Below are 14,933 nucleotides of genomic sequence, written 5' to 3'. Positions count from 1 at the left end.
ACCAGGAGCGCCCTTTAAAAAAAACAAAAAAATCTGCCACGTGACTGTGGGACCCACGTTAATGAATGAACTGATAACTGGCGTCGCTTGACTGCTGTCAGGGTGTGTGTTTAAATGTTATTCCCGGTCAGAGTCGGCAGAGAGCAGCAAGCGCATCCCTCTCCTCCCGCCTCATGTGATTATGATCTGTCACACAGCTGCTTGAACAAGGACTGGAAAACTTGATGCACTTTGTTTGGGATTGTTCCTCATTTGAAATCATGTCTCTGTACCGAAATGCCATCTGGTTTTTGAATGGAATCCAGCAATATACAAGGTCAGTAGGATATCATTTTGGTGTTGATCTGCTGTGTGTAGGGATGTTGTCCAAAGATGCCTGGTAAATATCAATCTTTTTACTTGGTATTGTTTTGTTCTGTCTCTCTTTTTTTAAAACTAAAATTAAGATTTCTGCCCTGTGACATGCATTTCATGTTGTTTATTCAACCCTAAAAGCTGCTCCGCAGAGCCATATCAAAGGTCTGATCACTGTGTGGCACAATCATCACACAAACTGCCCTTTATGTACAGTTACAATAGTTCTATTGACAGCTCGTGTGTCTTGAGGATGACAGTCTCATCGTCTCATCATCTCAACAACAATGCAGGCTGTCAATCACAAGCCGCCTTTTGAGAAATGATCAGTCCTCGCCTTGAAGCATTACCTTTATTACATGTTTTCTGCACGCCCGTAGGAAGGGATACGAGGTGGCATCTAAAGAGTTTGATCCCCGGGACCTGGATGTGTCGGTGGTGGGGAGGTCATTTATGATTACTGGAGCCAACAGTGGAATTGGAAAAGCAACAGCCGTGGCTATAGCCAAGAAAGGTACACGCCGGAGGGTTGTGTTATCTGTCAAACATCACCACATAATGATAGCAAATAAAACCTGATGCTTTGTCTCCAGGTGGCACGGTCCACATGGTTTGTAGGAACAAAGATAAAGCAGAAGAAGCCAAAGAAGACATTGTTACTAAATCTGGGAACACGGTGAGAATATTGACTTTGAATACAGAAAGTAAAAAGCAAATAAAAAATCCCCTGATTTATGAGAAACAAAGTGATGCCTAATCTTCATATTCTAGGAAGTATACATCCATACTGTGGACATGTCCCAGTCACGCAAAGTCTGGGAGTTTGCAGAGGCCTTCAAGAAGCAGTATCCATCACTGAATGGTTTGGCATGTATCACCTTTATTCTTTATTACAATAAATAGATTTCATATCCTCTTTCCTAAGCTAACTGTGTTAATGGTTTAGACTAAGTTGTGTGATTGGACTTTTCTCTGCTTTGGCAGATAAACAATGCAGGGTGTATGGTGCACAAGAGAGAGCTGAACACTGAAGGGCTGGAGAAGAACTTTGCCACCAACACTATGGGTGAGATTTTCTTCTGATGGTCAGACTGTTGTCTTGCATAACAATTTTTCAATTTTTTAATTTCCTTTTTCAGGGGTGTATATTCTCACACAGACTCTTATACCACTTTTACAGAAGAGCCGGGATCCAAGAGTGGTATGATTACACGCATAAGTGCACACAAACAAAGTGTTCATCTGTATAGTGCAGACAGCATAATGCCACTCTTGTCCACGTTGTAGTGGGTCATGGTGTTGTAAGCACACTGATGTATTTATTCCCCCTCCTGCCTATTAGATCACTGTGTCCTCAGGAGGCATGCTGGTACAGAAACTCGAGGTCGATGACTTGCAGTCGGCAAAGGGCTACTTTGATGCCGTTATGGTCTACGCACAGAACAAGGTAAGACAGGAAGGTGTGGTCCAGAGTTTTTAAAAATTAAGTTTGAATCTGCTTTACATTGCACAATACCATGTCTGACTGGTTATATACAGTGGGGCAAAAAAGTATTTAGTCAGCAACTGATTGTGCAAGTTCCCCCACCTAAAATGATGACAGAGGTCAGTAATTTGCACCAGAGGTACACTTCCACTGTGAGAGACAGAATGTGAAAAAAAAAATCCATGAATCCACATGGTAGGATTTGTAAAGAATTTATTCGTAAATCAGGGTGGAAAATAAGTATTTGGTCACCTCAAACAAGGAAGATCTCTGGCTCTCACAGACCTGTAACATCTTCTGTAAGAAGCTTTTCTGTCCCCCACTCGTTACCTGTATGAATGGCACCTGTTTGAACTCATCTGTATAAAAGACACCTGTCCACAGCCTCAAACAGTCAGACTCCAAATTCCGCCATGGCCAAGACCAAAGAGCTTTCGAAGGACACCAGGAAAAGTATTGTAGACCTGCACCAGACTGGGAAGAGTGAATCTACAATAGGCAAGCAGCTTGGTGTGAAAAAATCAACTGTGGGAGCAATCATCAGAAAATGGAAGACATACAAGACCACTGATAATCTCCCTCGATCTGGGGCTCCACGCAAGATCTCATCCCGTGGGGTCAAAATGATCATGAGAACGGTGAGCAAAGATCCCAGAACCACACGGGGGGACCTGGTGAATGACCTGCAGAGAGCTGGGACCAAAGTAACAAAGGTCACCATCAGTAACACACTACAACGGCAGGGAATCAAATCCCGCAGTGCCAGACGTGTTCCGCTGCTGAAGCCAGTGCATGTCCAGGCCCGTCTGAAGTTTGCCAGAGAGCACATGGATGATACAGCAGAGGATTGGGAGAATGTCATGTGGTCAGATGAAACCAAAGTAGAACTTTTTGGTATAAACTCAACTCGTCGTGTTTGGAGGAAGAAGAATACTGAGTTGCATCCCAAGAACACCATACCTACTGTGAAGCATGGGGGTGGAAACATCATGCTATGGGGCTGTTTTTCTGCCAAGGGGACAGGACGACTGATCCGTGTTAAGGACAGAATGAATGGGGCCATGTATCGTGAGATTTTGAGCCAAAACCTCCTTCCATCAGTGAGAACTTTGAAGATGAAACGAGGCTGGGTCTTCCAACATGACAATGATCCAAAACACACCGCCCGGGCAACAAAGGAGTGGCTCCGTAAGAAGCATTTGAAAGTCCTGGAGTGGCCTAGCCAGTCTCCAGACCTCAACCCCATAGAAAATCTGTGGTGGGAGTTGAAAGTCCGTGTTGCTCGGCGACAGCCCCAAAACATCACTGCTCTCGAGAAGATCTGCATGGAGGAATGGGCCAAAATACCAGCTACTGTGTGTGCAAACCTGGTAAAGACCTATAGTAAACGTTTGACCTCTGTTATTGCCAACAAAGGTTATGTTACAAAGTATTGAGTTGTATTTTTGTTATTGACCAAATACTTATTTTCCACCGTGATTTACGAATAAATTCTTTACAAATCCTACCATGTGGATTCATGGATTTTTTTTTTCACATTCTATCTCTCACAGTTGAAGTGTACCTCTGGTGCAAATTACTGACCTCTGTCATCATTTTAGGTGGGGGAACTTGCACAATCGGTGGCTGACTAAATACTTTTTTGCCCCACTGTAGGTCATTTAAAGTAATGGAGAAGACTGACGTAAGATGTAAAGAGGCCACATTGTGTTGTTCCTTTTCAGAGACAGCAGGTGGTGCTGACAGAACAGTGGGCCAAAGCCAATCCTGTCATTCACTTTTCTGTCATGCATCCAGGCTGGGTAGATACACCAGGTACACTCATTTGAGCAACAGTTGCAGTTTTTCTTGAACTGTATCTTAATTAGTCTTCCTCCTTTCTCAAAAACCACAAATACAATTAACAGCTAGATCTATTTTCTCCTTGTTTCCAGCCGTTTCTACATCAATGCCTCAGTTCCACCGGATGATGGAGGACAGGCTGCGTACTGTAGAACAAGGAGCCGACACAGTCGTGTGGTTGGCTTTGTCCAGGGTGGCTTCCAGAACACGCAGCGGGCAGTTCTTTCAAGGTAAACAACACAAAATGTGACGGGCTCCACCATATTTTCTGTTAACCTTCTCAGGTCAACTCAAGCATCGTCATCGTCTGGCGCCACCAGTTCTGACAGCTTACATGTGTTGCAGATCGGAAGCCTGTTCCCACCCACCTCCCTCTGGCTTGGACTCACAGTTCGGCTGAGGAGATTCAGAGTTTCATGACTCAATTGGAGAATCTATCCAAAGATTTTCAGTTGCAAGCTGACGCAGATCCCGCTGGACCTTGTAGACCACAGTTTGTCTAGTTTGTCTGCTACGTCATAACCATATGACCAGCTACTGGAAAAGGTGTCGTCGATTCTTAACAAGCCTCCTGTCTACAGCAACAGTTGCATGTTTATGAAATTGCGTTCTGTAGTGTCACAAAATATTGATTAAAGACGAAATAACTGACTTGATTGCATGTGCACTCATGTCTTGTATATTTACATTACAAAAACAGATTTCTGACTCGTGCTTTATATTTGGAAATTTGCACAAATGTCAACAGTGCTTAAATCTCAGATGTGCAGTTGATGTTTGATAAAATAGGAAAAAAATGGCTTTTCTGCACCTGATTGCTCAGTCTCCTTTATGGCGCCACATTGTTACATATTTGCACAATATTACGGCAGTATAAACCCAACCTAACAGATGGAATGTGGGGGGGGGGGGGGGAAACCTATTATCTCAAATTCAGATAACTGAACCATGACCAAGCGTGCTGGGAAGGAAACACTTTCTTCTATATAAACACCAGATGACAGCGTTGTGTCCATTGGGAGAAAAGACTGTACTTGTGTTCTTGCAGAGCAGCGGGATAAACTAGATGTTTTCATCCTCAACTGTCTGGGTGTGGATTTAAATGTTATTTCCACAAAGGGTCAGCAGAGAGCAGTAAACGCTCCCTCTCAGCCCGCTTCCTTTCATACTGATCCGTCACAGCTGGTTGACAAACACCAGTAAATTAGTGGACTTTTTGCAATTGCTTGCTTGAAAAACTCCAGCATTTCATAATCGTTATTTTGTAAGAATCCACATTTTCCTTTTTTTTTTTTTTCCTTTTTTTTTTTTTAAATAATTTTATTTTTATACAGTATTGAGCCAAAAAAATAAGTGGTGCATTCACATTTTTCCCAAGGGATTCTTTTCAAGTTTGAGCTCTACAAGGGTAAAACAGTGAAAAGCTTGAAGCTGGATCCATCCATGTTAAAACTCTCAGGGAACAGGAAGTTTGGTCAGATTTAAAAATCATCTAGAAGATTTCGATGGATTCTTTTTTTCCTGTAGTAAGATTTTTATTCCCCATTTATGTTTTTACTGTATTTTTTTGGAAGGGGCGATGAGTCGGGTTCCCAGTGTCTGTCTCTAAAAGAAACTTCCAGTCCATGCGTAACAACAGTCCAAAGAAAAACAACTACCCCTCCCCCTCCCTCCAGTCCAGTCTCTTCCTCGTCTCCTTCACAGTTCATCTTCTACGCAACGTAGGTGTACACTTTACGGTCCTCTGGTGTCCTCGCCAAGTATTCTCTTTCTATAAGTCCCTCTATCCGCTTTTTGATTACCACAGGGCTCGGAAGAAAACGTGCCCGGAGCTGCTGAGTGACCTGAACAAACAAACAAAAAAAAAAAGAAGAACAGAAAGTAACAGCATTAAAATTGTTGTTCATTATTTGAAAAATGAAAATGGATTCTGTAAAATGGACGAGTTCCTTACCTCTGCAACCAGGACATTGTGTTGCATCTTCTTCCTCGACTTCATGATTCGGACAATGGCTGCCTCAATCTCGTGCTTCCTGTCGTCATCCACTTTCTGCCGAGTCTCTTTCCTTTCAGGGTCTGATTCACCTTGTTTAGCAGCAACTGGAAAAATTGGATACAGGAACTGTATTACAGAAAGGAAGTGTCCTAACTCCACTTCAAAGAATGCTATGGTTACACAGCCACCATGTAACAGTAAGTATTTCAGAACAGAAGCCTTTACTTATGCATAGCCCTAAATAAAAAAAAATTTTTTTAAAATTAAAAATAAAAATTAAAGTAAATTATTGTGTTTTTATTTTGAGTTAAAAAGCTGTATGATATTCTACTTGTGGTACTGAATCAGTCAGTATTAGATAATATAAGTACTAATATGAAATACTATTATATTTTTAAAAAGCACAGCGGTGATGACCCATATATCCTGGAGTGTCAGCCGAGACGGACAGAAAGGGTCCCGGAAAAGACACAAGACATCAGCGAGCTCTGGTGCATTACACACAGCCTTTGCTCACCTGTCTGAATTTTGACTCTGTGCAGTCTCGAGGTAAACTGATCGTTGACTGTAAACACGTGTCCATTTTCTATCTCCTTGGACTTGGGCTCCTTAGTGAGAATTCGCTGTGTGGGTTTCCCACATGCTAAAGACTGTAATGCTCGCACCAACTCTCGCTCTGGAATATCTGTCTCCTGCTGAATCTCCTGTAGAAAAAAAAAGAAAATTGGCTTTAAGTCAAAAACTGTGACACCAATATGTACAAAAACACACATATATAAAGACATTAAGTCATATAATGGTAGAGTGCAGCCATATAAAAAGTGTGTTCCCACCTCAAAAGTGCACTTTTCTCTGTTGTTGAAGAGCATGAGGATGGTCATCTGGAAGGTGGAGACCTGTAGAATGTGCTTGCGGGTGTTAGACCCTGTCACCTGGGCACCTCCCATACCCAACTCTGAACCATCCTCCTGCACATGGAGAAGGTTTAAAAAACATGTTTTGCTGCTTAACAGAAAGATTATGAAAATCCTCAATGATACTGATTTTAATTTCAATACTAAAGCAGTTTTGAAATGCAGAATCTACCTTTTTAACAGCTCCATAGAAAGTTGCGTTTAGGTCAGCTCCTCCCATGTGATGTTGTAATGTGAGCTGTCTACCACTGTGCTTAGCTAGGTAAAATCTGGTAAATAAAAACAAAGGCGGTGAAAACCAATAAATTAAAAGTACACTGAGATCTTCTTTGTATTGCAAAACATATGAAGAAAGAGGATTACCGTCTGAAGACTTCAAAGGCGTGTCTGGGAGCAGGGGGGATGGTGCATTTAGGTGTTGCAGACTGTGTGGGCCAGTAGCCAGTAGTTAGGACTCTTACTGTGAGGTCCACACCACTTAAAGATGCCTGGAACACATACATGAAAAGCAGATAACATGACTACACACCCATTACAGCTTCAATGCAGAATATCTGGTATCAGACAGAGTAAGAGAGCGAGACAGAGAGAGATGGTACTCAACAAATCCTGAATAAAGAAAAAAAAAATCAATGGGAGAATTTGGCCCCAAAAGAGACAATCAACAGCTAAATTAATGACCCTATGAGCCAATCATGTTGTTTGACTAACGCATATACACAGTAAAGCCTCCACTGTGTAGTTTAAGGCATGTCTACTATTGTATACCAAGTAAAGATGTGGGTCAGTGTACTTATCTTTCTGAGATTACTGTATTCATGAAGTAAATTAGCATTTGATATGTTCAAATGTTCCTTTGGGGTGAGGCAGAGACGATCACATCAGCACTCTGGACTCGAGAAGAACTTTGACTTCTAATCTAAATGTGCTTTGTGACCACGAGTTAATGCTCTCTAGTCATGCTTTAAAACAGGACTTCTAAATAATAACCTAAACAATGACTTCTTCTTTTTAATTTTATTGTGAGACATGACACCAAACATCACAAAGTGTGGAGATAAGGCACTGACAGAACATATTTCAAAATAAAGTGTGTGCCTAAGTTGAACATGCAAGGATGGGCTGTGTAGCTGTATGAATGTGCAATGCGTGGGTGTATGAGGCTCTATATCTGAAATCCTGCTGTGCTATCATAGAGTTCGTCAGCTGTGCTGGGTTTTTCTGTGTGCCTTGTTTTTCTGACTGACTTACTGATGTAGTTTGTATGTGTTGCCTGAACTCATCCATGGTAGTGTTGGAGATGCTCATGTCTCTGAACATCCCTTCCAGTTTTGAGGTGAACTGACAGCCGCACTCTGTCTGTAACAGAAAGAGATGAAGAAAATGACGTGAACCCTCTGACAAAGATTTAGACAGGTGAAGAGAGGAAGCACGAGATAAATGATATGAGAATGTACAAGTCCCGTGCATAAATTTATATACAAAACTACTACTTTTTGAATGGTTTTTACCTTGAGCTTAGAGATCATGTTCTTTTCTGAGTCGTCTGAGACACTCTTGTTACTGAGCAGCCGACGACCCAAATGCTGCTTGTAGTACCTTTCAAAAACATCCTTCTCCTGCATAAACCGGAACAACACCATGGCCTTGTCAAGAATCGACTCCACTTCCTGTTCCGTCAACTATTCAAACAAGAAAAGGGCAGAAACAAGATAAAAAGTAGAAGTCAACTGCTAACAGAAAACTCTAAATGACTTCCAGATCTACTCAAGGTTTCTGAAGAAGCCACTCACCCCTTTGACTCCCTTCTTGAGCTTGTCATCAATAAAGAGTGAAAGGTACTCTGGAGAGCGGGAGTTGAGGTTCAGGAAATACTCAAAGTCTCCAGCTATAGTTTGTTTGAAGAGTCTGTCGTTGTTGAAGGCCTCGAGGAGGAACCGATCAAATCGTGTTTTCAGGTCTAGCAAACCCTGTTCAAACGGTGGTAACAAAGAAGTTATGTAATCCAGCACGATACAAGTCTCTCTTGGTACTTTAAGCATGATTAACCTGATATTTAAATCTTCTAATGCTACACTTTTTTCAGATACCAGAGGCATACCTGAATGTAGTCAACGGGGTTCTTGCCCTCTCCCTCTTCTGACACCAGAGCTTTGCCTTGCTCTCTCAAGTAAGAGCTCATACACTCGCACATTGTTTTCAGGCCATTTGGCACACGACTAAACAGCTTGTACATGCATGCCAGGTCTGAGAGTGAGACGTGAAGTAAAAAACAATGAGAAAGGAAATTCTTTGCTGTTTTTTAAATTTTTTTTTTATTTCTGAATTACGTGCACAGAAAAGTCATGAATGATTTAATGCTTTTACCTTCCGTCTTGCCATTCTTAAGCATATGGACCAAGCCAGAGTTCTCCATCTCCACAATGGTCTTCATGTGTTTTGAAATTAGCTCCCTTTCCACTACTTTGACAATGGGTTCCTCTGTGGACTTGTCCAGGCAATGCATAACTCGCTCAATCTCTTCATTGATTCTGGCCTCTACCTTCTTTATGTAGACACTGGCACAGTTTTCTGCTAAGAACTTTTGGCTTTCCATCTGAAACAAGCACATATTATGTGTTGTTATAGAAATTATTTAGAATAGCAACAAAAAGATGGAGTAAAAAGTGCATAGCACAGACTCACCTGGAAGAATTCTGCTGACATATCTAAGAAAGGACCCTCAAAGTCCTCCTCGTATACAGACCTGCCATCCAGGCCTAGAATCATCAGCATCTGGCAGGCATTTCTGATAGCTCCCCTGCAATGAATTGTAGAGCATTCGAAATAAGGCCAGGAAACTAGCCCATCACTCAATTTTGTACTTGAACAAATTTTCAGTTCTGCAGTAAAAGTGTTCTAAAGACCAAGAAGTGAAGCACTATTCTTTCACACCTGTCTACAACCTCTCCCTTTCTTTCCCGTGCAATCATGTCCAGTAAGGTCTGTCGGAGGTGATCCCGAATGCAGCCGTAGCGCACCACCTGGTCTCTGAATATGATGAGGCCAAGGTTGTAGACATTTTCCACATTGTTTTGCTGAACATAGACCCTGTCCTAGAAGACATGAGAACAGAAGATGCAGTTTTCTATGAAAATATGTACTATGATAAACTATGGTATGAAAAAAGGGATGGATTTGCTGTACTGCGATTATACAAATACATAGTAGCATATGTAAATTTACAAAGTAAGAAGTGGCTTCCAATAAGGTAGGTTATCAGCCTTCAGTAGATTAAAACAAACAAAAAAAAACCACTGTCTGGGCTAAAGAAAGAGGACAGTACAGAACTAAAGAACTCCAGGACAGCTGTGTAGTCTCTGTACTGACGGTGCCATTGTTTACCCTACTGTTTTCTAAGGAGCTTGGAAAGAAAAGCGTCTGGACTTCTTTGAGTTGCTTGAAGACGTTTCACCTCTCATACGAGAAGCTTCTTCAGTTCTAAGGTCAAATGGTGGAGAGTCCCAGATTTAAACCCAGTGGGAGTTTCCCCCCAAAGAGGGACAACGGACCCCCTGATGATTCTCTACCTAATCACATGAGCCAAGGTGTGAAAGCGGGTGTGAGTCACAATCAGCCAGGGTTTCGGGTGAGCTCATTGTGAAACCTGGCCCCACCCTATCATGTGATTTCCTGAGGTCAGATGACCCAGGATGTGAGTAGGCGTTAAGGCGTCTGGGAAGGGATCGCAAAACTGGATTATAGATGGCAGACAGTTGGTGTCGTAAACCACCGCCTCTGTTTAAAGATAGTCGCTCACAGTGGACGTAAATGACTTCTTTCACTCCTCTTTCAAACCATCTGAGGAGTGAAAGAAGCCGTTTACGTCTACTGTTAACACAAATGACCATCCCTTAAATATCACAAAATTATTTCCATGTGCAAAAACACCAAACAAAAGTTACAAATGCTCTATGAAATCTTAAAGATCTTTTACAATTACTGATGTCCAGCTTCAGAACTTTTTACATGAGGAGTATGACTAAAACACAAAAGCATACCTACCATGTACATGAGGATGTCTCTGATCATGACCATGGCAGTCTGGTGGTCATTCCAGGCCTGATTCAGTGTTTGCAGAAAATTATTATTTAAGGAGTTTAGGACATCTTCCCGTACCTGAAGATATAAATAGTCAAATAAAGTCATCTCAACATCTGGTGTGGTATTATGAATAATTGTCTTCTTTTCAGATCGATTCTCATCATTGTCTAAAATACTTTGAAACTGATGAAAGTTTCTTTACCTTGTTGATGAGGTGCTCAGTGACCACCTCCCTCAGGCCTGTGTACAGCTTCTCCCCATGTTTGTGGAGCACCATTGTGTAGGCGTTCCTGTACAGCTCCTCAAAGCTCAGTCCACTGTTGTTTTTCCTCTGAATCTCCTGGATAGCATTCTTTAGAAGGTCCCAGATGTTGTTCACATATTTCTCATCCATTGTCATCTGTGAGAGACAAATATTAAATTCAGATACTTTGATTAATGCCTTTTTTGTTTACAATGAAAAAGGATTAGTCTTTCCAAAGCAGGTCTATCTGATGTATCTCATGTCTTTTGTATACTCTTGCATATGGTCAGTAACTGTTTTGTAAAAATATAAAGACATAACTTTTTTTCTCCCTTCTGTTGGAAATTAGTGTAGGAATGTTGAAAGCCACATCTCTGAACCTGAATATTATGCCAAAAACAAGCAAGGGTGGCTTGTTTAACAGGTTACCAAACGCCCTGCTTTCTGCTTCATAAAAATAATAATAACTTTTTTTCTTAATTTATGACAAACAATTAAACTCTCTAAATCAAGAAATAAGGCCACTGAGTCATACCATTTGAAAACAACTGTACCTATAAAAGAGGTAGGTAAGTAGGAAGTAGATGTGAATTCTCTCAGCAGAAATCTTAACCTGATTTCAGTGGAGAACAAGAGCCAAGCTGTTCAATCTGCTAGAAATGTTTTCTCAATTTTTTTTTTCCTTCTATAAATACCGTTTTTTCTGACAGTTGCATATTACTGGGACTGTAAATGGCGTGGTAAAGCTTTTATCTCTTAAGGGAGTCTATTATGCATTTTGAAAAGGTGTTTAGGATCATCATCCATATCTTGATTGTGTGTTCATTAAACAATGGACCATTTCATTTTTTTCTCTTTTTTGGCCAAATATACCTCGCTAGCTACTGACAAAATCATTCTTATTTTTGCTTCATCATCTGTTTTGGGTTTTTCTTTTTCTAAACTGTCCTAAATGTATCAGGCTTGATCAGATGCTTATATGCAAACGTCTAAGTGTGAATTTGTGGTAGGGGTGGCTGTGATGGGTTGGCCAACATCAACACCATAACCTGTTCAAGTTATTTTGACCATGTTTACTTTAGCACCTTGTTGGGATGAAGTTGCGCTAGCTCTCCAGCTAACTCTGCATGTGTGTTGATATCCTCCGCGGGCGGAAGCAAAAGCATAGCGTGAATAAATAGCAACAAACAACCCTGCTTATCGTTACCATAGCGCACTGATACCTGCAGACTGACTTAGCAAATGTCAAGACAGCTAACACGGCCAGGCCCGCTACTTAGCTAGCAATCTTCTCACTGAAGTTTCAATTAATGCTAACATAAGCTCATGACAAATGACGGTGACATTTACAAACCAATAAGCCAGCTAGCATTAATTAAACTGCACGATAATACGCCCAAGGTAACTGCTGAGATTGAAGCAGTTTTCGCTTGAGTGACATTTTTTTTCTTCGATTGAGCAACTAGTTAGCAGGCAATTACTAGCATAAAGACCTGTCATCCCCTGACTCGTCTCATAGTTTCGGCTCATTTTACAAAGCTCATACAGTTTTCAGTACTCACAGGAAAGGCTCGTATCCTCATCTTGGTGTCCTTCTTGGGGCCGCTTTTTAGGTTGGACATGATTAGTTGCAACGACTATCCTTTCTAAGTTGACTTAAAGACTACATGAAAGGCAGCTGCTAATTTGCTTTCAGCGCCCGGAAAGCGACAGAGAAACTCGGTGACCTCCCCTGTGGGAATTAGGTCGCCCTGTGTGTCTGTTGTGTTGTTGTCAGTCGTTCTCCTCAGTGGTTTTGGCTAGTGTTAGCTTGTATGCAGTGATGGCGGACGGCTGTTCTCCACTGCGCAATCCGAAATCTCGCGAGAGGAGAAAAGTCACTAACAGGTGCATTCCACAGGTTGGAAGTTAGCGGTTCTTTTTTTTTTTTTTTTTGAATAAGCTTTATTGACAAAGCACAAAATATAGATCCAAATTACAAAAACACAGTGTCCGGGGGTTTGGTAAAAACCAAAACAGAGCAGTCTAGTAAAGAATCACATAACATTGAACAGGGAACATAGGTTTATGGTTTTGACAGCGTTTACATTTTGGGAATGTTGTATGGTTCTAACATATTGTTTGGTTTCATTTAAAAAGCACTGAAAGGATGGTTTTGCGTTAGAAAATTTCAATTTATGTATATGAAATTTAGCCAGTAATATCAGTAAATTAATAAATTAAAATTTGTTTGCCCTGTCCGTGGGGTACTTAAAGAAACCAAACAGTATTTTCTCATAACAAAGAGAGAATTCAGAAAAGATAAAAGAAACAACAAAAACACAAGCATAAGTTAGACGAGATAATCCCTACGCTTTCATGAGTAAAACTCTCCCTTTACTGGATAAATCCCACTGCAGCTAAGCATTTAGCTTATGTTTTATTCAAAATTGGAGTGAAATTATGGGAGAACCTGGTGGATTGATTTTTATTAATGATGATACCAAGGTAAGTGACAGACTCTTTCACTGGGATGCCAGCAACAGATAGACTGGTACAATTTCTAAGGGCAAGCAGTTCACATTTGCCAATGTTTAAGTGGAGTCCTGAAGCTAAAGTAAAGGCATTAATTGTGTTAATAGCTATCTGCACCTGTGAAGCATGTTTTAAAAAGAGAGTTTGTTTTGCTGCAGATGAGCCATACTCTCTTAAATATGAGGCGGCTTCAAATTCGAAGAGTTCCAAATTTTGACAGAGATGACTGATTAGGGCTTTATCCCAGAAACGTTTCATTAATGACAAAATATCTTCAATCACTTTTTCATGTGTTAGAAGGGAATTATTAAGTTTCTAGTAGCAGCTCCTACAAGTTTGGGCAGTATTAGGATTGAGAAAGACTTGAAGTGATACTGCTTTGTGGTCCGTGAGTGGAGTTGGCATTATATTGACTATAACATTATTTCTAAGTAATCACAGACTAACCAGAAGTCAATACGGGATTTAGAAGAGTTGGATTTGTTACTCCATGTAAATAGTCTGGCTTTAGGGTTTTTAAATTCTCCAAATGTCTATTAAATGAAATTTTTTGCATAAATGTATTTAAACAACAGGACAGAGTTATTTGAGCTAGGTGGCCATCTGTCTAGTGAAGGATCTGGAGGAATGTTAACATCGCCGAGTTAGATGTCGAGTACTTTTCTGGAGATGTCTTCTTGCTTTTGCTCAGGGACACCTGAGAGCCTGAGGTTCCATCTCCGATGGTATCTTTCAACTTCGTTGACTTTCAGTTCTACTTGAGACAATCTGCTGCTGTTTTTCTTACAAGTAGCTTTAACTGTTTTGGTGACATTCTTCAAAGATTCTACTTCCAAGAACATGAAGCCAATAGACTTCTTCATGACCATAGCCTCCAGATTATCCAGAGCGCTCATTAATTAAAGTAGCAATGTTGTTTTGCACATCAGCAAGAGTTATATCACCTTTGTGTTTTTTACCATCGGAGAACAGCGTCTACCTCGGTCGCCATCTTGGCTCCGTTAGCGATTCATGTCTTACATACCTTGATGGTTACATCGGCAATAATAATTAGACAATAAATAAGTGAAGTATTAAGTAAAGTATTTTATCAACCGTTTCATCTTAAAGTAAAACACAAGAAAGAACAATGTATAGAAAAAATATTCAATTACCTTTTGAATCCTTTATAGTACCCTCAACTTTATTACTTTATTCATCTCTCACTGCCATTTGTAAACGAGGACATAGGTTGCTAGGAGATAGATATTGGAATTTTGTGAAATATATTGTAGTTTGACTCATGGGGGGGGGGGGCTTACTGGGCTTAAGCCCGGTGTCGGAGGGGGGGTTACTGGGCTTAAGCCCGGGTCAGACTGTAATTTGTTTCATAGTTAGATGCCTGGCTGACAACTGTATAAAACAAAAACTGCACACACTATTCGAAGCACATAGCGCACAGTCGTAAATTCCCCCTAATTTTGGTATGATCCGAGCTCGGACACTAGCCGACTGAGCACA

General features: G+C 40.9%; 2 protein-coding genes across 2 annotated transcripts; one reads left to right on the top strand and one right to left on the bottom strand.

Moving 5' to 3' along the window:
* Positions 1–68: 68 nt before the first annotated feature.
* On the top strand, positions 69–4,333 carry dhrs12lb (dehydrogenase/reductase (SDR family) member 12-like b). Its single transcript, XM_080907117.1, has 10 exons — positions 69–316; positions 735–868; positions 948–1,030; positions 1,126–1,221; positions 1,339–1,420; positions 1,494–1,555; positions 1,697–1,801; positions 3,565–3,655; positions 3,775–3,912; positions 4,028–4,333. The coding sequence occupies exons 1-10, from the start codon at positions 225–227 to the stop codon at positions 4,183–4,185; spliced, it is 1,041 nt and encodes a 346-aa protein (XP_080763243.1). The 5' UTR covers positions 69–224; the 3' UTR covers positions 4,186–4,333.
* A 260-nt stretch (positions 4,334–4,593) lies between these two features.
* LOC308412616 (cullin-3-like) lies at positions 4,594–12,779 on the bottom strand. The gene is made up of 16 exons (XM_080907116.1): positions 12,482–12,779; positions 10,878–11,075; positions 10,637–10,750; positions 9,527–9,687; positions 9,278–9,392; positions 8,960–9,188; positions 8,694–8,839; positions 8,386–8,562; positions 8,104–8,274; positions 7,844–7,951; positions 6,956–7,080; positions 6,765–6,861; positions 6,512–6,646; positions 6,196–6,382; positions 5,637–5,782; positions 4,594–5,526 (listed from the first exon to the last, which is right to left on the bottom strand). The coding sequence occupies exons 1-16, from the start codon at positions 12,539–12,541 to the stop codon at positions 5,395–5,397; spliced, it is 2,301 nt and encodes a 766-aa protein (XP_080763242.1). The 5' UTR covers positions 12,542–12,779; the 3' UTR covers positions 4,594–5,394.
* Between the last annotated feature and the right edge of the window lie 2,154 nt (positions 12,780–14,933).

Source organism: Rhamphochromis sp. 'chilingali', assembly GCF_963969265.1.
Source record: "Rhamphochromis sp. 'chilingali' genome assembly, chromosome: 16".
Classification (NCBI taxonomy): Eukaryota; Metazoa; Chordata; class Actinopteri; order Cichliformes; family Cichlidae; genus Rhamphochromis; species Rhamphochromis sp. 'chilingali'.
The sequence above is the reverse complement of the archived record's forward strand: the minus strand, read 5'-3'. Positions and strand labels throughout refer to the sequence as shown.